The 22,211-nt window shown below is 43.3% G+C and overlaps 1 protein-coding gene across 1 annotated transcript in view; it reads right to left on the reverse strand.

Annotated features, from left to right (window-relative positions):
• MUC2 (mucin 2, oligomeric mucus/gel-forming) overlaps positions 1-22,211 on the reverse strand; it is a 73,121-nt gene that overhangs the window by 18,349 nt on the left and 32,561 nt on the right. The window contains exons 30-36 of the mRNA XM_080981895.1: positions 21,148-21,804; positions 17,907-18,635; positions 14,126-14,548; positions 11,693-12,139; positions 7,198-9,588; positions 5,545-6,152; positions 4,475-4,649 (exon numbers count right to left, since the gene is read on the reverse strand). Of these exons, the coding sequence (XP_080838021.1) occupies positions 4,475-4,649; positions 5,545-6,152; positions 7,198-9,588; positions 11,693-12,139; positions 14,126-14,548; positions 17,907-18,635; positions 21,148-21,804 (5,430 nt within the window). The remainder of the gene's footprint in view (positions 1-4,474; positions 4,650-5,544; positions 6,153-7,197; positions 9,589-11,692; positions 12,140-14,125; positions 14,549-17,906; positions 18,636-21,147; positions 21,805-22,211) is intronic.

The following is a 22,211-nucleotide window of genomic DNA, read 5'->3' on the forward strand; positions in this document are numbered from 1 at the left end:
CACTCCCCCCTTCTCCTCTACCAACCCCCATTCCTCCTCCTCTTGCGCCTCACCCTCACTTACTGTAACACAAACATATTTTTTCTTTAACACCACTGGCACTGCTACTGCCACTAAGAGGAGGATGGGAGTGTTGGGAAAAAGCACCAAGGCAAAAGCCAGCTCCAGATGGCTGGAATGCAAAACAGGATGTTGTGGTTTTGCAGATGTACTGTTGGGGAAAAGGTGGAGCCTATTCTCTGTACTGAGCACCGGATGTTAGCTCAGTGTGTCATCTGACCTGTGCTGGAAGTACAGGGGAGGAGTGTGAGACTCTTCTGATGGAGTCTGAAGGGAACAGTCACATTTCTATGTACTGTTGAATGACAGGAATAAAACATGTAGAAAGGACTCCTGTCTGTCTCTTCTTCCCCTCCCTGGGAAGGAATGCAGGGAGGGAGGAAGGAGGAGGGTGTGTCCTGCTCACGTTTGAGGAGGATCGCCGGTTTGTTTACCTAGCCTGCCGGAGGTCGCAGACGGACGGTAAACACACAGTATCTCGCTCAATTGCCTCGGGGGAGGCCAGGTACCTCTGCCTGTGAGCTGAAGAAGATACTGACATATGGTAGCAGAGGATGGTTGCGATTCATCGGACATCTGCATGAGAGGCTGGTGGATTGTCCTCCTCTGCTCCAAGGGAGAAGGCAAGCGTCTGAAAGAAGCCAGAGGCTCCACAGACAGCTGGTGGAAAGAAGAGGTGTTTTCCAGAGCAACAAAGTTCAAGGTATGCTGCTGCATTTCGGGCTAAAAGTGTGAACGCAGTTTGAGATTAATTCACTGGTTCACGGGGAGCTGCGTCTTGGAAAAATACAGCTCCGGGAGAAGAGGCCTGCATTCCACAAATTCTTGTGGTTGATAAGATGTCCTATTGAAATGCATTGTTGCTAAGTAACGGAAAGTTACTGGCAGAGGGGCTGGACTGTGAGCCTGGGAAAGCGAAACAAAACGAGAGAATGTTTTGGCTACAAGGTTTACGAGCTCTTGGAAGGGACTTTTCAATGGCAGCCAGAGTTTAGCTGCCAGGTGCAAAAGACCGTAAACAACTTGCAGTTTTGCCTGCGTGAGAAAGAAAAAAAACAACTGTTGGATTTTACAGCTTGTTTGAAAGTGAGAGAGGCTTGGATTCAAAATGGATGCCAAGAAGGGGGGAGTTTTGCCTTACCCATCTCCCCTGACCAGAGACAGTTATTCATCAGGGTCTGGATGAATAACTACCCCAGAAGGGGTGAGCCAAGATGATGCTGGCCAAGTTCCTAAGAGCTCAACGAAAGCTGAGGAGAGCTTTGACCCCAGAGGGGAGAGTGCAGGAACTGTGGCTGTAGGAACTGTTGGTGTTCCTGAACAAGGTGCAATGAGTGTTGCTGACAGGGGGAGGAAGGAACGGAGTTCTAATTCCCCCACTGATGATGCTACTGGGAAGCATGGAGTAGCATTGAGTGCTGTCCGATGCTACAATTGTGGACAGACTGGGCATCTACAGCGAAACTGTAAGAAGCCGCGCCAGTCAAGAAGAGCAAAGAGCAGCTCTACGAAGCCTGAGGCGTCAGGCAAAAGCCGTACCAAGTGCCAGGTGAAACCTGCAAAGGCTATGATGGCGAAAGGAACCACGCCAGATGTTGGGAACTCGTTCATAATCGACACGGGCTGTACAAAACATTTGTGCCCGCACAGAGGACTATTTTCGACGTTGAAGAAGCAAAGCTTCACTGTGAAACAGGCCAACGGTCAAGAGTTGGAAGCGACTGGAATTGGGACTGTGTATCTTGAGAGTCTGAACTTGACTATAAATGATGTTTACCTGGTTCCAGAACTGAGATTTAATCTGCTGAGCGTGTCGCAGATTGCAAAGAAAGGACTGAAATTGTCCTATGATGCTAAAAGCTGCAAGATCTACAAAGATGGAGAACTGTTTCTTACTGCCAAAGAGAAAGATGGACTGTATTTGTTGACTTTTGATCAAAGTGATTACATGAAATGTAATTCTTCTGTTTCTAACGAAATCTCTCTTGCAGGTGTGACCAGTGTGAGCACCAGGAAGGTGACTAAGACCAAGAAGGTCGACAGAGCATTTCAGCGGGTGTATGCTGATGTGATTGGTCCTCTAGAACCATCTAGAGGCAGTGCAAAGTATTACCTTTTGTGTGTGGATTGTTTCACTAATTATTCTTGGGTTTATATGATGGAGAAACCGCAAGAAACTTTAGAAAAGTTTCAGGAGTTTTGTGACAAGGTTAAAAGTATGCATGATGCTAACATTGATTGTCTTTTCACAGATGACAAACAAGTTTTTCTGTTACAGAAGTTTCAGAAGTTCCTGGATGGAAAAGGGATAGACCACAAAGTGGCAGTTTCGCAAGAAGCGTGGAACAGGGGGGTCTGTGTGAGGGTGAACAAAGAATTGCAAAAGGGGATGAATGCGCAATTGCTGAGTTCACATTTGCCACATGAATATTGGGCCGAATCGCTAGCGTCCTATCTTCATGTGTGGTTGAGAAAAGTCTCAACAGAGTTGGGATGTTCTCCTTTTGAGAAGCTGTTCAATAGAAAACCTTCTGTTGCCTATTTTAAGGTTTTCGGGTCTCGTGTGAGAACAGAAGCTCCAGGTGGAGTAAAGAATGCCAGAGGCATTTTTGTGGGATATGAAAAAGGTCTCTACAGAGTAATTTTGTCTGAATCTGGTCAGGTGATTCTCACAAAGTTCCTAGAGAGTGCTCCAGAGCAAGAGCGGGTTGTAGAACAAACATTTCCCACAGGTGGCAATTCAGATGATGTTGATGATTTTTCTGATGTCACACATTACAGTGGTACTGACGACGACAGTGAGAGCTCAGAGAGTTCAGTTGTAACAGTCATTGAGAGGAAATCTCACACAATGGATAGACCTTCACAGGTGAAGGAAGAACCACTGATAGCTACTGGTTCTCAACAGAGTCCAGAGGTTGAACCAGTGAGCACAGAGGATCAGAACCTCATACGCAGGTCTGAGAGAGTTACAAAGGGTGTACCACCGAGGAGGTACTCAAAAGAGTTTGCTAACTTAGCTGTTGCGTGTGTTGCTATTGTTAACAACTCAAAGCAGGTTGAAGCAGTGTCTAAGTCAGAGACAAAGACACAACAGAGGGTAGCTAGCCAAGGTAATGCAGAAGCACTCATTCCTTGGAAGCCAGACAACCAGAGAGGTACACTGGTGAAACCAGTGGTGGGGAGTTCCAAGGGTGGAACTGAAACAACAGGGGACTGTTATATGTATAACAACTGTTTGTTTTCTTCTCTGGATAATGTTTTGCCAATTGATGCTTTTGGGGGAGGATGTTGGGAAAAAGCACCAAGGCAAAAGCCAGCTCCAGATGGCTGGAATGCAAAACAGGATGTTGTGGTTTTGCAGATGTACTGTTGGGGAAAAGGTGGAGCCTATTCTCTGTACTGAGCACCGGATGTTAGCTCAGTGTGTCATCTGACCTGTGCTGGAAGTACAGGGGAGGAGTGTGAGACTCTTCTGATGGAGTCTGAAGGGAACAGTCACATTTCTATGTACTGTTGAATGACAGGAATAAAACATGTAGAAAGGACTCCTGTCTGTCTCTTCTTCCCCTCCCTGGGAAGGAATGCAGGGAGGGAGGAAGGAGGAGGGTGTGTCCTGCTCACGTTTGAGGAGGATCGCCGGTTTGTTTACCTAGCCTGCCGGAGGTCGCAGACGGACAGTAAACACACAGTATCTCGCTCAATTGCCTCGGGGGAGGCCAGGTACCTCTGCCTGTGAGCTGAAGAAGATACTGACAGGGAGCAGGGTGGCACATTGAGGAGAATGGGGGTGGGTGGCAGTGCAAACCCCTTGTGCAGGACCTACTTAAAAGTGAAATTCTAAAAATAAGATACAAATCTTCATGCTTTTCTGGAAGCTGTCTTTTTAGACCTGGAAGCCATGCCTCGCATTGATTATTTTGTTACTGTGTGTGATAAGGGAAGAGCATTTCTTGCATATGTTTGCAGGCTCCTTTCAATCCTTGTACCGAAAAGGGTTCAGAGGGTGAGCCGTGAGTAGAAACTCCCTCACTCTATGTTCAAACATATGAAAGACACAAAATATCTAATTGCAGCTCTAAACTGATACAGGTATTCAAAGGGGAAACAAAAAGTTATATGATGCACTTATACTGCCATACATCCTGAATTTCCAGGACATGTCCTAGAATTCACCTCCGAAAATGGCATCTTGGATTATTTTCAGTAATCAGGCAAATGTCCTGGAAAACTGGCAACAGGGGCTAAATTGTGCCAAAAATGTCTAAGAAAGCTCCAAAACTCAAAATTTTTTGTAGTTTTTACTTGAAAAAGCTCAACAACTTTGAAATATGGCAGCCCTAAACTACACCTTTCCCCCTGTGCATATGGATCCATTGAGAGAACACCTAACAGGTTTTCAATACAAACTCACAGTCACATTCCCAGTGCCAGCAGCAGTTATTCTCATCCATCACACGAACAGGAGCAAGCCCATTGGAACATGTGGGCTCAGGTGGTGGTTCACACTTTATGGGTTTTAAAATCCACTCCTCGTTTGAAATGCAAAAGGCCTGGACACAGTCACAAATCCACATAGATTCTCCAGGCTGTATTTGAGAAGACAAGTGAGAAAATAAATGACAGTTTAAATAGAACAATATCCATATCCAAATATACTGTATATATTAAGAGATCAGAAGAGTAACCAACCATTTCCTAGTCAACGTATGCCCTTGCAGTTTCATTCAAGTAATTCAACTGCAGGACTGAAGATTATATTCAGTGGTGTCTTGCATGGTTTTAAGTGCACACTGAACATTTTTGTGCACGCTCGTGGCTCTATTTGTGTTTTAAATGTAAAAGTGTAAAAAAATAAAAGTACAATATTCAACACTAGGGCTTTGCATACGATTTGGGGTAAGACCCCAAATAGGACCAAATCAGATTGCTTTCTCTGAGGTTAGCACCAGATCACAAGATGCAAGAAACAGCCAAGGTAAATCTAACCTGTATGTGTTAAAGCCAGTTGCCAATGTTCTGCTCTAGCCTGACAGGTCCAAATGAAGACTGTATGTAGTGATATTGCTTTACTTTTCCAACATATTGCATGACAAGCCTACCAAATGTGGATAAAATCCACATTTATTTTCTTTATAACTCAACACTCATCAGAAATTATTTTGTCTTTTTTCTTTCATATGAACAGATAACTAACATTGGTATTATCTCTCTTTAAATTTATAGTTTGGACAATAGCAAGTAACAGTGGTAACTCACCCTTTTCAAGAGAAAGGAAATATACGAAATTAACTTCCAAATAGGAAACTCATTGAACACATACTGATGGTAGCTTCCCTTTCAGTAACACTTTCAGCAACTTTTTTCATTTGAAAATGTTAAGAGAGCAGTTTGAGTTTTGAAAAGGGATGATCAAGAAAACTACTCAAAATAATTCAAGAAGATGTTCCTGTATTAATTTACAATGCATTAAAGAATACTTACTAGAATAGTCCCATTCTCAAATGGACATGGTGCGGGTGTGGGTGTTGGTCCGGGTGTGGGTGTGGGTGTGGATTTCTGTGGACTACGACTTGGAGTTGTACTAGTAGGAATTTCTGTTTTTATAGATATAGTTGTTGTGGTTGGCTCTGTTACGGTTGTAGTTGTGGTTGGTGCTGTTGTGGTTGTAGTTGTGGTTGGCTCTGTTGTGGTTGTAGTTGTGGTTGGCTCTGTTGTAGTTGTTGTTGGCTCTGTTGTGGTTGTAGTTGTGGTTGGCTCTGTTGTGGTTGTAGTTGTGGTTGGCTCTGTTGTGGTTGTAGTTGTGGTTGGCTCTGTTGTGGTTGTAGTTGTGGTTGGCTCTGTTGTGGTTGTAGTTGTGGTTGGCTCTGTTGTGGTTGTAGTTGTGGTTGGCTCTGTTGTGGTTGTAGTTGTGGTTGGCTCTGTTGTGGTTGGCTCTGTTGTAGTCGTCGTTGGCTCTGTTGTGGTTGTAGTCGTCGTTGGCAGTGGTGTAGTGGTAGAACAATCCCAATAATTGTAAACTACTTCACAGCCCCAGGAGCAGTTGGCCTGATAGCACATGCCTCTGTGCATGCCCACTTCTATTACATCACCTAGATTTTGAGAAATAGAGGTTAATATAAATAACTGAACCAAAGCATAGAAACAATGGCGGGGCTGCTTTCTGTTCAGTTATACCTTCTCAAATTGCTTCAGATGAGGGATGATGAAGGCAACTGGAAAGTTGAATTTCTGAATTGAAAAATTGAATTCCAGGGCTACATTCCTGCTGAAAATCTGGTTACTCAGCAGATTCCATGATTTCTTTATTTTATTGACAACAAAATGTATAAGCCACACTTTGCTCTCTAAATGGAGCCATTCAACGCAGCCAGGAACATTATTATTATTATTATTATTATTATTATTATTATTATTATTCCAATCAATGAAAATACAATAGAGGAACACCATGCAAAAATGTGAGCAGCATAAAAACAAAACAAAACAAAAAGCTTCCTCTTTGCCAAGGTGAAACCTCTAAGCCAAACATAGACTAGACAGCTCTGTGCCCAAATTCACTGGAATGGTGATGAATTTCACTGGGTCTTCAAGTTATCTTCAATGTACTGTATGCAATCTGGAAGTTACCAGAACATGGACTACAGTGGCCTACTAACATTCATCTCCTTGCTATCTGTCAATATTAGGAACCAGCACTATGGGTGTAAGCCTTACTTATACAGCTGGCTTTATCAGATGTATTTCCCGTTTGTATTGATACCTCATTCACTTTGAACCACAGTTCGCCTTTAAAATACCTGTTATTTCACACATTGTCTCCTTTGTGTTAGATATTCTTGGGAATGCCTTAGCAATGCAGGGTGGTATAACAGATATCTAATACTTTCTCTGGAGTTTGGAGGTGTAGAACAGATTTCTTGATCATCTTAATTAAACATTAGTTTTTAAAATAACTGTTTCCTATCTTATTCTATAATATTTCTGAAAGGAAACCAGCAACAACAACAGCAACAACATTTTTGTCATCTTCGGGACCAAAATAACATAAAAATAATAATAAACAGAAATTTAACATTAAAAGGGACTTTTCATTTGTATCAGTGTAACGTATTGGATCAAACCTAAGATATTTACCTTCAAAAAATGTATTTCCATCCATTAAACAGGTGCACTGGGTTGTATGTGTAGTTGAAGATGTTGTGGGGGTTGTTGGACCAGTAGTTGGTGATGTGGTTGTTGTGGGGGGTGTCAGTGTCGTTGTTGTTGTACTCGGAGTGGGAGTAGTAGTGGTAGTTGTGGTTGTTACTGTAGGGGTTTCAGTGCTGGTGGTGGTGGTTGGTGGTGTCAGTGTTGTTGTAGTTGTACTCGGACTAGGAGTAGGAGTTGTGGTTGTTGTAGGGGTTTCAGTGGTGGTGGTGGTTGGTGGTGTCGGTGTTGTTGTACTCGGAGTGGGAGTAGTAGTGGTAGTTGTGGTTGTTGTAGTTGGTTCAGTGGTGGTGGTTGGTGGTGTCGGTGTTGTAGTAGTTGTACTCGGAGTGGGAGTAGTAGTGGTAGTTGTAGTTGGTTCAGTGGTGGTGGTGGTTGGTGGGGTCGGTGTTGTTGTAGTTGTACTCGGAGTGGGAGTAGTAGTGGTAGTTGTGGTTGTTACTGTAGGGGTTTCAGTGCTGGTGGTGGTGGTTGGTGGTGTTGGTGTTGTTGTAGTTGTACTCGGAGTGGGAGTAGTAGTGGTAGTTGTGGTTGTTACTGTAGGGGTTTCAGTGCTGGTGGTGGTGGTTGGTGGTGTTGGTGTTGTTGTAGTTGTACTCGGAGTGGGAGTAGTAGTGGTAGTTGTGGTTGTTACTGTAGGGGTTTCAGTGCTGGTGCTGGTGGTTGGTGGTGTCGGTGTTGTTGTAGTTGTACTTGGAGTGGGAGTAGTAGTGGCAGTTGTGGTTGTTGTAGTTGGTTCAGTGGCGGTGGTGGTTGGTGGTGTCGGTGTTGTTGTACTCGGAGTGGGAGTAGTAGTGGTAGTTGTGGTTGTTACTGTAGGGGTTTCAGTGCTGGTGGTGGTGGTTGGTGGTGTCGGTGTTGTTGTAGTTGTACTCGGAGTAGGAGTAGTAGTTGTGGTTGTTGTAGGGGTTTCAGTGGTGGTGGTGGTTGGTGGTGTCGGTGTTGTTGTTGTTGTTGTTGTACTCGGAGTGGGAGTAGTAGTGGTAGTTGTGGTTGTTGTAGTTGGTTCAGTGGTGGTGGTTGGTGGTATCGGTGTTGTAGTAGTTGTACTCGGAGTGGGAGTAGTAGTGGTAGTTGTGGTTGTTACTGTAGGGGTTTCAGTGCTGGTGGTGGTGGTTGGTGGTGTCGGCGTTGTTGTAGTTGTACTCGGAGTGGGAGTAGTAGTGGTAGTTGTGGTTGTTGTAGTTGGTTCAGTGGTGGTGGTGGTTGGTGGTGTTGGTGTTGTAGTAGTTGTACTCGGAGTGGGAGTAGTAGTGGTAGTTGTGGTTGTTACTGTAGGGGTTTCAGTGCTGGTGGTGGTGGTTGGTGGTGTCGGTGTTGTAGTTGTACTCGGAGTAGGAGTAGTAGTTGTGGTTGTTGTAGGGGTTTCAGTGGTGGTGGTGGTTGGTGGTGTCGGTGTTGTTGTTGTTGTACTCGGAGTGGGAGTAGTAGTGGTAGTTGTGGTTGTTGTAGTTGGTTCAGTGGTGGTGGTTGGTGGTATCGGTGTTGTAGTAGTTGTACTCAGAGTGGGAGTAGTAGTGGTAGTTGTGGTTGTTACTGTAGGGGTTTCAGTGCTGGTGGTGGTGGTTGGTGGTGTCGGCGTTGTTGTAGTTGTACTCGGAGTGGGAGTAGTAGTGGTAGTTGTGGTTGTTGTAGTTGGTTCAGTGGTGGTGGTGGTTGGTGGTGTCGGTGTTGTTGTACTCGGAGTGGGAGTAGTAGTGGTAGTTGTGGTTGTTACTGTAGGGGTTTCAGTGCTGGTGGTGGTGGTTGGTGGTGTCGGTGTTGTTGTAGTTGTACTCGGAGTGGGAGTAGTAGTGGTAATTGTGGTTGTTACTGTAGGAGTTTCAGTGCTGGTGGTGGTGGTTGGTGGCATCGGCGTTGTTGTAGTTGTACTCGGAGTGGGAGTAGTAGTGGTAGTTGTGGTTGTTACTGTAGGGGTTTCAGTGCTGGTGGTGGTGGTTGGTGGTGTCGGTGTTGTAGTTGTACTCGGAGTAGGAGTAGCAGTTGTGGTTGTTGTAGGGGTTTCAGTGGTGGTGGTGGTTGGTGGTGTCGGTGTTGTTGTTGTTGTACTCGGAGTGGGAGTAGTAGTGGTAGTTGTGGTTGTTGTAGTTGGTTCAGTGGTGGTGGTTGGTGGTATCGGTGTTGTAGTAGTTGTACTCGGAGTGGGAGTAGTAGTGGTAGTTGTGGTTGTTACTGTAGGGGTTTCAGTGCTGGTGGTGGTTGATATGGGTGTAGTTGTACTTGGAGTTGGGGTGGAAGTGGTAGTTGTTGGTGTTGTTGATGTGGTTGTGGTCTCCGTGGTAGTTGAGATCTTGGTGGTGGTAAGAGCAGTGGATGGTTCTGTAAAGCAGGGATAAAAAGCAGTGATTAGAATAAGGGTTGCTATTTTGCTCTTTAGTGTATCCATTGATTGAGTTAAATGATTAAAACCCTTTTATTCAACTGTAATGGTGCCCTGTTTAATCAAGCCACAGCTTTTTTCTAAAAATAAATGAATAAATCTGTTATTACACAGACATATATCTTCTAAAGATTGTAAATGGTTTTCTTCAAAACTGTTGCTTCACTTGAGTACATATGAATGGAGATTGTGCAATTAATTAATCAATTACCAGCACACCCATGTGTTGGAACACGCCTGGGGGGCACACGCAGCCCCCAGAATGAGACAGCCCTCTCCGGGCATCTTCCTGATGAAGTGCAGCCTGGGACATTCACAAATCAGTCCCAGTGCGCACCAGCAACACATATCTAAAGACATGCGCACACTCTATCAGCAGAGTATAGCAGAAACGATCGTGGTGCATGAGTGTAGCATTCTAATTTATTAAGCAATATATACAGGACAAAGCAACCATGGCGTCCTCTCACATCTTCTCCGAGAGAGAGAGCAAAGAAGTGCAAAAGTACAGTACAAAACGGAAGAGATAAGACTAGCTTCCGTTCTCACACTTTTCCAAGTAAACACAGACATGTGATACAGCAATCACACATCCAGCAACGGAGGAGTGGAATGCTAACACCATGTGCATTTGGGCTCAGGAGTAAGTCTTACTGTGTTCAGTGGGACTTACTTCATGGTTAACTGTGCACAGGACTGCAGCTTTAAAACCAGACAGTTAATTGAACAAGACTGCTATCCGATGGACATTTTCTCTGTTGTTTATTTACAGCACTATACCCTCTCATTTAACAAAAAGGCTCCCAGAGTGGGTTACAAAATTTTTAAGTGGCAGTAAGCCTAATGGAACCCAGCAGGAGAATGCATAGGATTGTGTTATAAAATTAGTTGGGTCACAAATTTGAAGTCACGCTGCTCTCAATGCAATTGGCTGAACAGCTTTATGTTATACATCCCAAATGATCATTTAAAAATAACTTAAAGTCACTGACCAAAGCAAGACTTGCCCTACTATCCAGCAGGATGAAGTGACCTTCAGGCATCACAATAAGGGAGGGAGGAATAGATCACCACAGGAACTGGAACATGGGGTTCTGGCTTACATTGAGCCAGACCATCCATTGTTCCATCTAGCTCAGCATTGTCTACACTGAGCGGCAGCAGTTTTGTAGTTTCAGAGAGGATTTCAAATCAGTTTCTCTATGATGTAGCAACACTGTTTTTATTATTTTTAAGCTTTGCGGGACAGTTGGGTTTTGCAAAATGGTTGCAAAACATCATCAGCTGGCACTGGTCTAGAGAGTAACTACTGGTGTTGCTATTTCCTTCAAGCAGCAAGCTCCTGATTTTATTAAATGGCAGTGTGCTTTTATGCTTGCTATGCTAAAAAAGGGCTGCAGCAAGTCTTCAAAGACTGTTTGTCTGTTTGTTTATGCATTTATTTTTCATTATTATAAAGCTGCCTTGTACAACAAGATGCCCCACTGGTTTCTCTCCAGCTCTAGTTTGTACACAAAGAACATTTGCAACAACCAGTGGGCCCTGAATCGAGTTGGACACCCCAATGAAAATATTTAGCTAGCCCACTGCATATCATCCTTTTGTTGATGCAGATGTGCACCTAGGTTTGCTCCTGCATCAACGTCAGCGACAGCACATGGGAATTGCTTCTCAACAGAATTTTCATTTTTAGACACACATTAATTGAAGTTCCATAATGAGAGACAATAATGGAGCTAAAAGGATGCCTATTATTAAAGCTATGCATTATCTGAGCAACAGTTGTAGATGGAACTTTGGGGGAGCTATGGTTAAATTCAGATTTATATCCACACCAATGATACCTGGAACAGTGTGCAAGCATTATCATTTCAGAGAACATGTGCATCTTAAAGCATTTCCTAGCAACATCCCAACACATTTTTAAAATGTGGAAAGAAAAATGCAACACCAAGGCGGCAAATGTGATTTCCGGAAGGCAACTGCAGACTTCACCTGTGGACCATATTATTGTTTCATACCAAACAGTTTTTCTATACTGACCTGAAGTGGACCATGGTTCTGTTTCATCAGTTGTGCAAGGTACTGTTGTTGTTGTTCCTGTTTCTGTTGTTGTGACTGTTGTAGTTTTACTTGTGCTTCCAGTGTAGGGAGTGGTGGTTGTAGTCGAGACTGTGGTGGTAGAACAGTCTCTGCAGCAATAAACACTAATTTCGTAATCGAGACAAGTTGGGGCCACACCCACACCTGGGACTTGGTCTCTGTTTTTACAGATGAGTCCTACAGAAGCGTCACATACCAATTTTTGTCCCAATTCCTCAAGTGAAGTACCAGGGAAATCTTTTGCTCTGCATGAAATGTTGGATGGCTGAGAGCAGATGTCTATACCATGTTCTCTGATTTTCTCATAAGTTTCATTGTCACCACCATCCTTGTCACCATTTGGGGAATCCGTATCAATCCAAGAAGACCAATCACATATGACACACTCTGCAATATATATTACAAAAGCACATTTAGAAAGCATGTAAATGTGTGTATTATATAACACAGGTACATATTAGCTCATCGGAAGTTAAAGAAAGGACAAGGTCATGAAGATGAGTTCTAATCTTTCCAAGCCAAAGAACTCTTATTTCAGGCATTAAAAGCTTAACCTTTTGAGCCTTAAACTGACAGCGCTTACAGATTTCGGAGCTGTTCACACAAATTCATCAGCATTTTGATCCATGTACAGGTTGACCAAAATGGATTGTTGATGTTGATATTAGTTTGGCAAATGCCTTTTGAGCAAATTTTCATCTTTTTAGACTTTCATGAAGGCCATGCTTTCCACGACGTCCCAAGCAGCCCCTTGTAAGTTCGTGTCGGCATGGATGTTAACATCCCCCAGGACAACCAAACTAGGTGTCTCCAGGAGCACATCTGCCATGACCTGAAGCAGCTCAGGCAGGGAATCCTTGGTGCAGCAGGAAGGTTGGTACACCAAAATGAATCCTGTACTGCCCCTATTGCCCAACTTCCAGAACATGCCCTTAGAAAACTGGGTCTTCCCAATAGGACGCCTGGTGCAAACTAATGGCTTCCTAAAAATCACTACAACCCTCCCTCCCCGCCCACATGACCTGGGTTGCTGTGCGTAAGAGAAACCTGGTGGACAAGCAGCGGCAAGGACAGGCCCATCTGCTTCATCCAACCAAGTCTCTGTCACACATGCCAGGTCAAATCCTACACCAAAATCAGGTTGTGGATGGCAGTGGTTTTATTCATCATTGACCTGGCATTGCACAGCAACACTTTCAGGTCATTTGGGTTTCCCTTGCTGATTCCAGTATCCTTCTGGTCAGGACCAGACCTGGAGGCTGGGATAGTCCTCAAACAACGACTAAGCCTGCCTCCTCGGTAATGACATGGTCTGGTCTTAGCGTGACTCCTCCTCCTGCCCGTGATCACTGAGATCAGGTGTCCCAATACATCCCCCTCCTGTGGAACCTGCCCCAGCCATTCTGTTGGCTGAGGCCCACTCCCAGGCAGTCCTGACCCTTTCCCCTTAAAAAACAAAAACACATCTCTGTTTCTATGGAGAAGCTACTTGTAGTGCTTGCTGTGGTTGTGGTTGTTGAATGCACAGCAAAGGAAGACGGAAAAGATAGTAGTTAATGCATGCTCATTTCAGATGAAAAAGGTTGTGAAATATTTGCAACAACATGATGGCATATTCCAAGTTTCCAATTAAAGAAGTGCTAAGATTCCTACAGTTCAGGCAAACCAAGACATTTTGCTGTCTGAAGTAGAGCTCAAATTCCCTAACCATAATGCTTCAAAAACTCTTGCTATGCCAGAAATGGGGAACCTGTGGCTCTTGAAGATGTTGGACTACACCTCAAATCAGCCCTGGGTGATGGTAATTGTAGTCCAGCAGACCACAGATTCTCCATCCCTGTGCCATGCCATGTAGAAACCATTTCCTGCCTTCACCTTCCCACTGTGATGCCCAAAGCAGGGAATTTCACAATGCCTGCAATGATAGACCTGCAATTAGAGAAACAACAAATACTTTATGATGTTCCACACATCTAACTATTATATTTTTTTAGATTATTGGAGTCTTTTCCCTTCCCACTCCAATTATTTATTTTTTAAGGAGAATTTACTTTTCTGATGGAAGCTGCTCACTCTGACCTTTCATACAACCCTGGCTACTTCATAATCCTATTACATCCTGCACATTCTCTGTAAACATAGGATAGAGGGATAGCAGAAAGTCAGGCCACAATCCTAAGAACAGAAAGTGAGTATTTATGTGAAAGAGGCAACACTCGTACCTTCAAGAATCAAGTAAAATGAAAAAAGAAACATGATTAGATGTGCTGATGCAAACATGCTCTCATAATGCATTCAGTATTTTTCTCAGTTTTATGAGTAATTTGTTCATTCCTACAAAGCAATATCAGGAAGCAATAATACATTCACTACCTGTAGTTGTAGAGATAGTGGTAGTTGGTGAAGTGGTAGTTGTGGTGGTAGTTGTACTTCTGGTGGTGGTAGTAGTTGGTGTAGTTGTGGTCGATGGTGTAGATCCGCAATCAACCTTGCAGCATACACTGATCTCATAGTTGAGACACATATCTACAGGGTACACAGGCCCAGGAGTCTGATCTTTATTGTGACAAATAAGTCCAGTCGAAACATCACATTCCAATTTTTGCCCCAAATCCTTGATGGAGTAATTAGGAAATTTCACTGCTCTGCATGATATGTTTTCTGGCCTTGCACAGATCTCTATGTTGGCTGCCCTGATGTTGTCATAGGTTTCATAGTCACCATACTGTGGGCCATATTGTGGGAAACTGATATCAATCCAGTCGGACCACTCGCATTCTTCCGTGGGGATACAAGCTGCAGTAAAACAACAACAGACAGAAATAGCTCAACGATTGCCCAGATTATTCTGAAAGTGATATAGCAGGAAACAGTTGCTCCAGTTGTGCAAACACTGTCATAATAAATACAAATCTGAAATAAGATGAGTGCTTGTTGTTGCACCAGCATTGATTTTATTAAAGTGTTTTCTTAAAACACTTGTCCAGGAATACCATTGAAGGTTGACATCCATCTGTCTCAAGAGACAATGGAGTGTGCCTCTGGGAGTGAAGTCAAATCACTGTGTTAGCAGCACCAAAGTGACCTCCTTGGGAACAAGCCTGGACAATATATGGAGGTCCCAGATGACAAGATCCCCCTCTGGGCCTCGCTGATGTGGTCCAAAGGAAAGTAGATCAATATTTTGGCACAAACTTGGCTAGAAGAGTTGCCGGAAGGAGGCATACAAGGCACCATCCAACTGTCTTAGGGACTCCACTCTACATTTATGAAGGGCTTACTCCTTAGCCTTTTCTTGTCCTGAAGATATCCCACAAAGCAGTGGAGGTTTAGGATCAGAGTTTTCCTTCTCCAAGATAGGCTAGCTTCCCAGGTTGACAAGTCCCATCTGCCCCTCATTTCCCTCTACAGAGACTGCCTTCTTGACTACTGGATCCACTATTGGTCTCGTCCGAGCAATCTGCTGGAGCCTCTCTTTACATGCAGGGGAAAGTCTCTAACTCACCAAGGGTTTGGGACCCATCGGGGTGTATGGGGTGTTAGGGGAGGGGTAGTCCCTGTGGTGGGGAACACATCATGCTCTTTCTGGGATAGTCTGCCCATCTCTGGTCCCCACTCTGCACTCACCTCTCACCTGTGGCTCTTAGAAGCTGACAGCATGTGACAGCAGCCACACCCCAGGAAACAGCTTCAATTGGCCAGCTAAACCATTTTGTAAAGCAAGCTTTCCCATTCTGCTGGTTGAGAAACTAAGACAAAAATTCTCAAACAAATGGACTTTCTGAGCTTGAAACATGCAAATAAGGCTGCTTTAACATGTCCTCATGAATTATAACATCATCAAAGATGCCCATACCAACATTGCAGAAGCTTAGGAGATAGTTGGGTTTCTTATGGCATGAACCTGTGTAGGTCACTAGGAGCCCTTCATACAAGAAGGGCCTATTGAAATTCGCCATCCTATTTGTGAGCAAAGAAATTGATGGATTTTTCACCAAATTCTACCAGTGAAAGGAGAAATTCTCCAGCAATTCCTTGAAGGGTGGAGCTCACCATTAGCAACAGCAGAACCATTTCTTTTTCTTAAGGGTTTTTTCTGCTGCTGCTGTTACTGTAACAGGAAAACGCAGCTATTAAACTGGCAGTCTGTCCACCACTTTGCAACCTCTGTGTTGCCCTAGAGCTAGTATTGCTCTTGAGCATTGGGGATGGTGGTGGGAGGTGGAACTGGGCCACCAAAAACCCATGGTACAGGCCATTTAATGAAAATTGTGCAAAGTGCCCTTTCCTGTTCTGGGGAGTTGAGAAAAGGAAAAATCTCAAAAAAAAAATTGTTCATCAACAGATGAACAGGGGCATACACTAGATACTTTCACTGAGTGAAGAGGTGTATTCTCAAGATACTTCACACTGTAAAAAAGGACTTTTTCCTAGCTTAAAGAGCTAGAAGTGGCACATGCTCACTTTTCTCAGAATCTCATCAATATAAATATGCAAGATACAGTAAAAGATTAATTCCCTCTAGCTTAGTCAGCTGACACTTCCTGTAGTCTCAGCCTTGTAAAATGAGCCATCATTATATTTTTGTAACCTTGTATTTTCTGACTTCATTTTTAAAAAAACAAACAAACAAATGCCTTAACTTATAAACTATCTTGCTTTTGTACTTACGTGTGGTGCCTGTTGTCATCGGCAAGGGTTATGGTGGAAGAAAAGAGGAGGGGAGAAAAGACAAAAGTGTCAAAATTATCCACCAGTTCCTAGCCAAATTGTATTCTTATAAGTCAAATTCCCACATGTGATAGAAGGTTAAGATAAAATATTCTGCCTTCATTCCTTGAGACTTGATGTTAAAATTTATGCAATATGAATCTTAACAATAACAACAATGTTATTTATACCCCACCCTTCTGGCTGGGTTTCCCCAGCCACAGCACATATCAAAACATACTAAAGCATCAAACATTAAAAACTTCCTGATACAGGGCTGCCTTCAGATGTCCTCTAAAAGTCAGATAGTTGTTTATTCCCTTGAAATCTGAGGGGAGGGTTTTCCACAGGGAGGGCACCACTACCGAGATGGCCCTCTGCCTGGTACCCTGTAACTCTGTTTCCCACAGTGAAGGAACCAGCAGAAGACCCTCAGAGGAGGACCTTAGTGTCCGGGCTGAATGATGGGAGTGGAGATGCTTCTTCAGGTATACTGGGCCAAGGCTGTTTTGAGTTTCCCATAGGCATCTGGTTGGCCACTGTGAGAACAGAATGCTGGAACAGATGGGCCATTGGCCTGATCCAGCAGGGTATTATTATTATCTTAAGCTGACTTACAGAAAATTGTGGAATTCCCTCCCTACAGAGGTACATCTTTATTGCACAGCTTTCAATGTATGCTAAACATGCATTCTTTTACTGCAGCATTTGAAAGTTAAGCTATTTTGTTTTCTAAGGCCCACCTCCTTTGCTGAATTTACAAAGTTATGGCTCACTTGGAATGATTTTATTGGTTTTGTCATTGTAACTTATATTTGTTTTTAGAATTTTATATTTTATTGTTGTAATCTGCCCTGTGATCGTATGGAGAATGGTGGCAAAGAAATATTATAAATAAATAAGCAAACAGATAAAATTCCATGCACCCCTGAGAATTTCTGATCTTCTGAGGGTAAATGTTCACAGTGACAAACACAATGCCTGATCCAGGCAAAAACAGTCAGGACCAGAAACAGCTTTGGTGAGTGCAGCAGCTGTAATTAAATGCCAAGGCAATCATCACCATTCCTGAAGGACTGCATACATATATGCAAGTATGCCACAAAAAGGTGAGGCCCACTCACTTGAACAGGGAATTAAATATGGGAAAGGCCTTTAGCCAAAGCAATATTTTAAATAATTAATAATTCCTAAAATAAACAAAAACGTTATCAGGTTGATTTTAGCAGTCAATGCAGGGAAAATTAGGAATAAAAACAAAATAAGTAAAAAAATGCGTAACAAAAGTTCTACCGCTATTCAAGTATGCATATTAATGAGGTTTAGTAATGTAAAGCTGGTTTAAGAAACATACTGTGCGATTTAAGCATTCAATGTATTTAACTGATCCATGAGTGATTAGTTCATTCAAGCAAAGCAGAATCATGAAATAAAAATTCATTACCTGAAGTGGATCCTGTAGTAGTGGTGGTGGTTGGAGTGGTGGTTGGCGTAGTGGTTGTTGCTGTAGATGTAGTGGTTGGAGTGGTAGTTGGTGTAGTTGTAGGTGCAGTGGAGGTAGTAGTAGCAGTGGTAGTTGGCGTAGTAGTAGGTGGTGTGGGGGTAGAGGTAAGTGCTGAGGTAGTGGTAGAAGTGGTAGTGGTGGAAGTGGTAGTTGGTGTAGTGGTAAGGGTATCCCAATGTGGTGTTGGAATGGTAGTAGTAGTAGTTGGTGGTGTCGTGGTTGATGGTGTGGAAGTAGTAGTAGGAGTTGTGGTGGTGGTAGATGGAGTAGAGGTAGTGGTAGAAGTGGTAGTTGGTATGGTTGTGGTAGGAGTTGTGGTAGGAGTTGTGGTTGGAGGTCCAGATATGCATTCATCCTTGCAGCAATATACACGGATCTCATAGTTGAGACACATATCTACAGGGTACACAGGCCCAGGAGACTGATCTTTATTGTGACAAATAAGTCCAGTCGAAAGATCACAATCCACTTCTTGCCCCAATTCCTTGACGGAGTAATTAGGAAATTTCACTGCTCTGCATGATATGTTTTCTGGCCTTGTACAGATCTCTATGCCGGCTGCCCTGATGTTATCATAGGTTTCATAGTCACCATACTGTGGGCCATATTGTGGGAAGCTGACATCAATCCAGTTCGACCATGAACATACTACAGCGGAGGAACAAACTACTGTAAAACAACAACAGAGAGAAATAGCTCAGCGATTGCCCAGATTATTTTGAAAGTGATATAGCAGGAAACTGTTGCTACAGTTGTGCAAACACTGTCATAATAAATACAAAGCTGAAATTTTTAGAAACATTTTTTTAATGTACAAAGCTAAAATAAACTGTGTGTTTGTTGTTAACAACAGCATTAACAATCTCACAGCTTATTAAAACACTTGCTCAGTAATATAATTGATTTCCTCAGAACCAAACCAAATTAATCCTTTTTATTTTGCTATCTTATCCTGCCACTTTATTCGGAAATTTACAGAAATTTGTTTGGAAAAACCTATTGTTATTTTTTGACCAGATGCTTTAAGGCCTCATTTGTGACCAGAAGACAGTCAGAGACCTCCAGAATCAAAGTCCTTCTGGTGTCCTTATCCCCTTTCCCTGCATTCCTATGCACCCATGATTCTCTTCCTTGGCCTCTCCCCTTGCTTCCTCTTAAGGCTCATCCACACTTCCGCATGTCCAGAGATTTCCAGGTACAGGTCCAAGATGCTTTTCTTTTCTCCTGCTTCTTTCCCCATGAAAACCTGGTGTTTATGCTGAATCGGGACAGCCGTCAATCAGGTTTTCTGCAGATTGACATTTGCTCTGATTCAGCAGTAAACAGCAGGTTTTCCCAGGAAAAGCAGTGGGACAACAACAAAAAAAGCCTTTCAGACCCATGTTTGGAAAACTCGGGACAATCAGAGGAAGTCATGGGACAAAGGGAAGTGTGACTAAGCCGACTCTCCTGCCTTCCCCCTACTTTCCCCAGGTCTCCTTCTCCACCCCTCCTCTTACTCAGGCTCCTTTTGCTCACATTGCCTTACTGTGCTCTCTTCCTTTCACAACCCTGGCTCTTATTTTTAAGCAACCCTCTGTTTATGACATCACCACCATTCAGCCTCTGTGACATCACACTGCTTGGCAAATTGGGGCCAGGTGCTTCATCACTACTACAACATTCCAAAGTGAACCATAGTACAGTGGTACCTCGGAACTTGAACAGCTCCGTTCTCAAACGTTTCGGTTCCCGAACGCCAAAAACCTGGAAGTAAGTGCTCCGGTTTTTGAACGTTCCTCGGAACACGAACGTCGGACGCGGCTTCCGCTGTGCAAAAACCTAGCTGTCGGCTAATCGGAAGCTGCGCCTCAGAACTCGAACGTTTCAGAAGTTGAACAGTCTTCCGGAACGGATTACGTTCAAGTTCCAAGGCACCACTGTATCATTGCTTCTGGTTTCAAAGCTTGCCTTTCTAGAACACGTACAAGAGAAGAACTAAGTAGCTGCTTTAAAATGTTCTCATGTACTGTACTGCAACATCTGCAATGGTGCCAATGTTGCAGCACGTTAGAGGCTTGTTGGTTTCTCCTGGCATGAATTTTTGCAGTCAATGACTTGCCATATTAGCAAAGCAGAGGGGGAAAGTGTGCAAGCCTATATTATGGGTTTATAGAGCCCTTTACAGACAGACTCATCAACAGGTTGAAGAACACAAAAGGTATGCATTGAATAATTTCACTGTAAAGGTTCATTGTTAAGAGAGCATATAATGTAAAAAATGGCTACTTTCTCCTAGCCTGGAGAGCTATAAATAGCAATGAAAAGACTTGCTCTCCTCAGAATCGCCTCCTCAGAAATATGCAATATACAGCAGAATATTAATTCCCTATAGTTCAGTCAGTTACCATCCACTTAGAAAATATTATGATGGAGGAGAGGCTAACTTCCTTCTAAAAATAAACATATGCCATAAGTTATAGCACATCTTTAGTTTTTGTACTAATGTGTAAAGACTGTTGTGATTAGTGGCGAGGTCAGTGCAAGACACGAAAAAAGAAAAAGAGTATTGTAATGTTATTCAGCCATTTCTATGTGAACTGTATTTTTGCAGGTTGAATGCCCACTTCTGACTGTAGGTCATGGTAAAATATTCTGCAATCATTTCCTGAGACCTGATGTTAGATATCTGCAGTATGAATCCTGTGTTAGGGGTTGGTTCTCAGAACACATTCCTTCTGCATATGTTGATCCCTGGGCTTTTGAGGGTATACCACATGCCAGGACAAGTGTGATCGCAGAAGGCACAGCTATGGCCAGCAATCACTTCAGTGATTGCAATGGGTGAAAAAAGGCTTGAGAAAATAGGCATGTTCCTAAAGCCCTTTTCAGGATTTCCTGCATCACGCAAGGAGCAAGACATTAAAACCAGGCATGGCCCTTAGTCAAAGCAATATTTCCTGTCATTCCTAATTCCTAAAAATGAGCAATCAGGCTGATGTTAGCAGCCAATAGGAGCAAACTTATGAATACACTGGTTTAAGTAAAACAAATATCTATCAATTATTATTTTTTAAAGTATGTATGTCCTTTTTAAGAGTTGTATTATTAGAATTCATTAGCATTCAATATATTTCACTATTCTGTGAATGAATGGTCACTCATTCAAAATAATGTCAAAAAGTAACATTTAATGCATTACCTGTTGGCGTTGAGGTAGACGGCGTGGAAGTAGTGGTAGTTGTGGTGGTAGATGGAGTAGGGGTAGTGGTAGTTGGTGCAGGGGTAGTGGTAGTAGTGGAGGGAGGCATGGAAGTAGTGGTAGGAGAGGTAGTTGTTGTGGTGGTGGTAGATGGCGTAGGGGTAGTGGTAGTTGGGGTAGTGGTAGTAGTGGAGGGAGTAGTGGTGGGAGGCGTGGAAGTAGTGGTAGGAGTGGTAGTTGTTGTGGTGGTAGATGGCGTAGGGGTAGTGGTAGTTGGTGTAGTGGTAGTGGTAGTAGTGGAGGGAGTAGTGGTGGGAGTAGTGGTCGTAGTAGAATCACAAGAAATGATTTGACAACAGTTGACGCGTATCTCATAATTATAGCAGAGGGTCCAGAGACTCTGATCTTGGTCTTTGTTTCTACAAATGAGTCCATAAGTGACGTTACAGTCCACTTTCTGTCCCAATTCTGCAATATCCACATTGGGTGCATTTTTAGCCCTGCACTCTATGTTTTGCGGAGCTGATGGACAAAAGTTGCTTCCGTCTTTAATTCTTATGGCGTCATATGTCTCAAAGTCACCACCTTCTGGTCCTTCTTCGGGTACACTGACATCATACCATTTACTCCATTCACAGGCAAGCATTAAGCACTGAGCTGCAAGACAAATTTGAAAGTCATTTTCCTGAGCTTCATTGGCAGTGGGTCCACATGAATGACCTCATGATCTAAAACCATCATTTCATGGTGGAAAAACAGATCACTGGGCAACCATCTACCCTCCCACCCCTACAGATCACAACAAAGAACATCCCAAGCTAGAAGCAAGCATCTTTATATCCTGGGATTCCTCCACTCCAGTGCGCAAGGTCTTGTACACAAAATCCCAATCCATTCTTTTTTCTTATTTTTGAACGCCCATCACAGTTATGTGTGCATCACTTTATTATACCATGTTCCTCTCTTTTGCACTGGCAACTTTACTACCACTATCAGAGCAGTGACCTTATATAGGGACATATCAATTTGCCCTAATTGAGTCATACTATTTGTTCATCTGACCC

This window comes from Podarcis pityusensis, assembly GCF_964106645.2.
Source record: "Podarcis pityusensis genome assembly, chromosome: 1".
NCBI lineage: Eukaryota > Metazoa > Chordata > Lepidosauria > Squamata > Lacertidae > Podarcis > Podarcis pityusensis.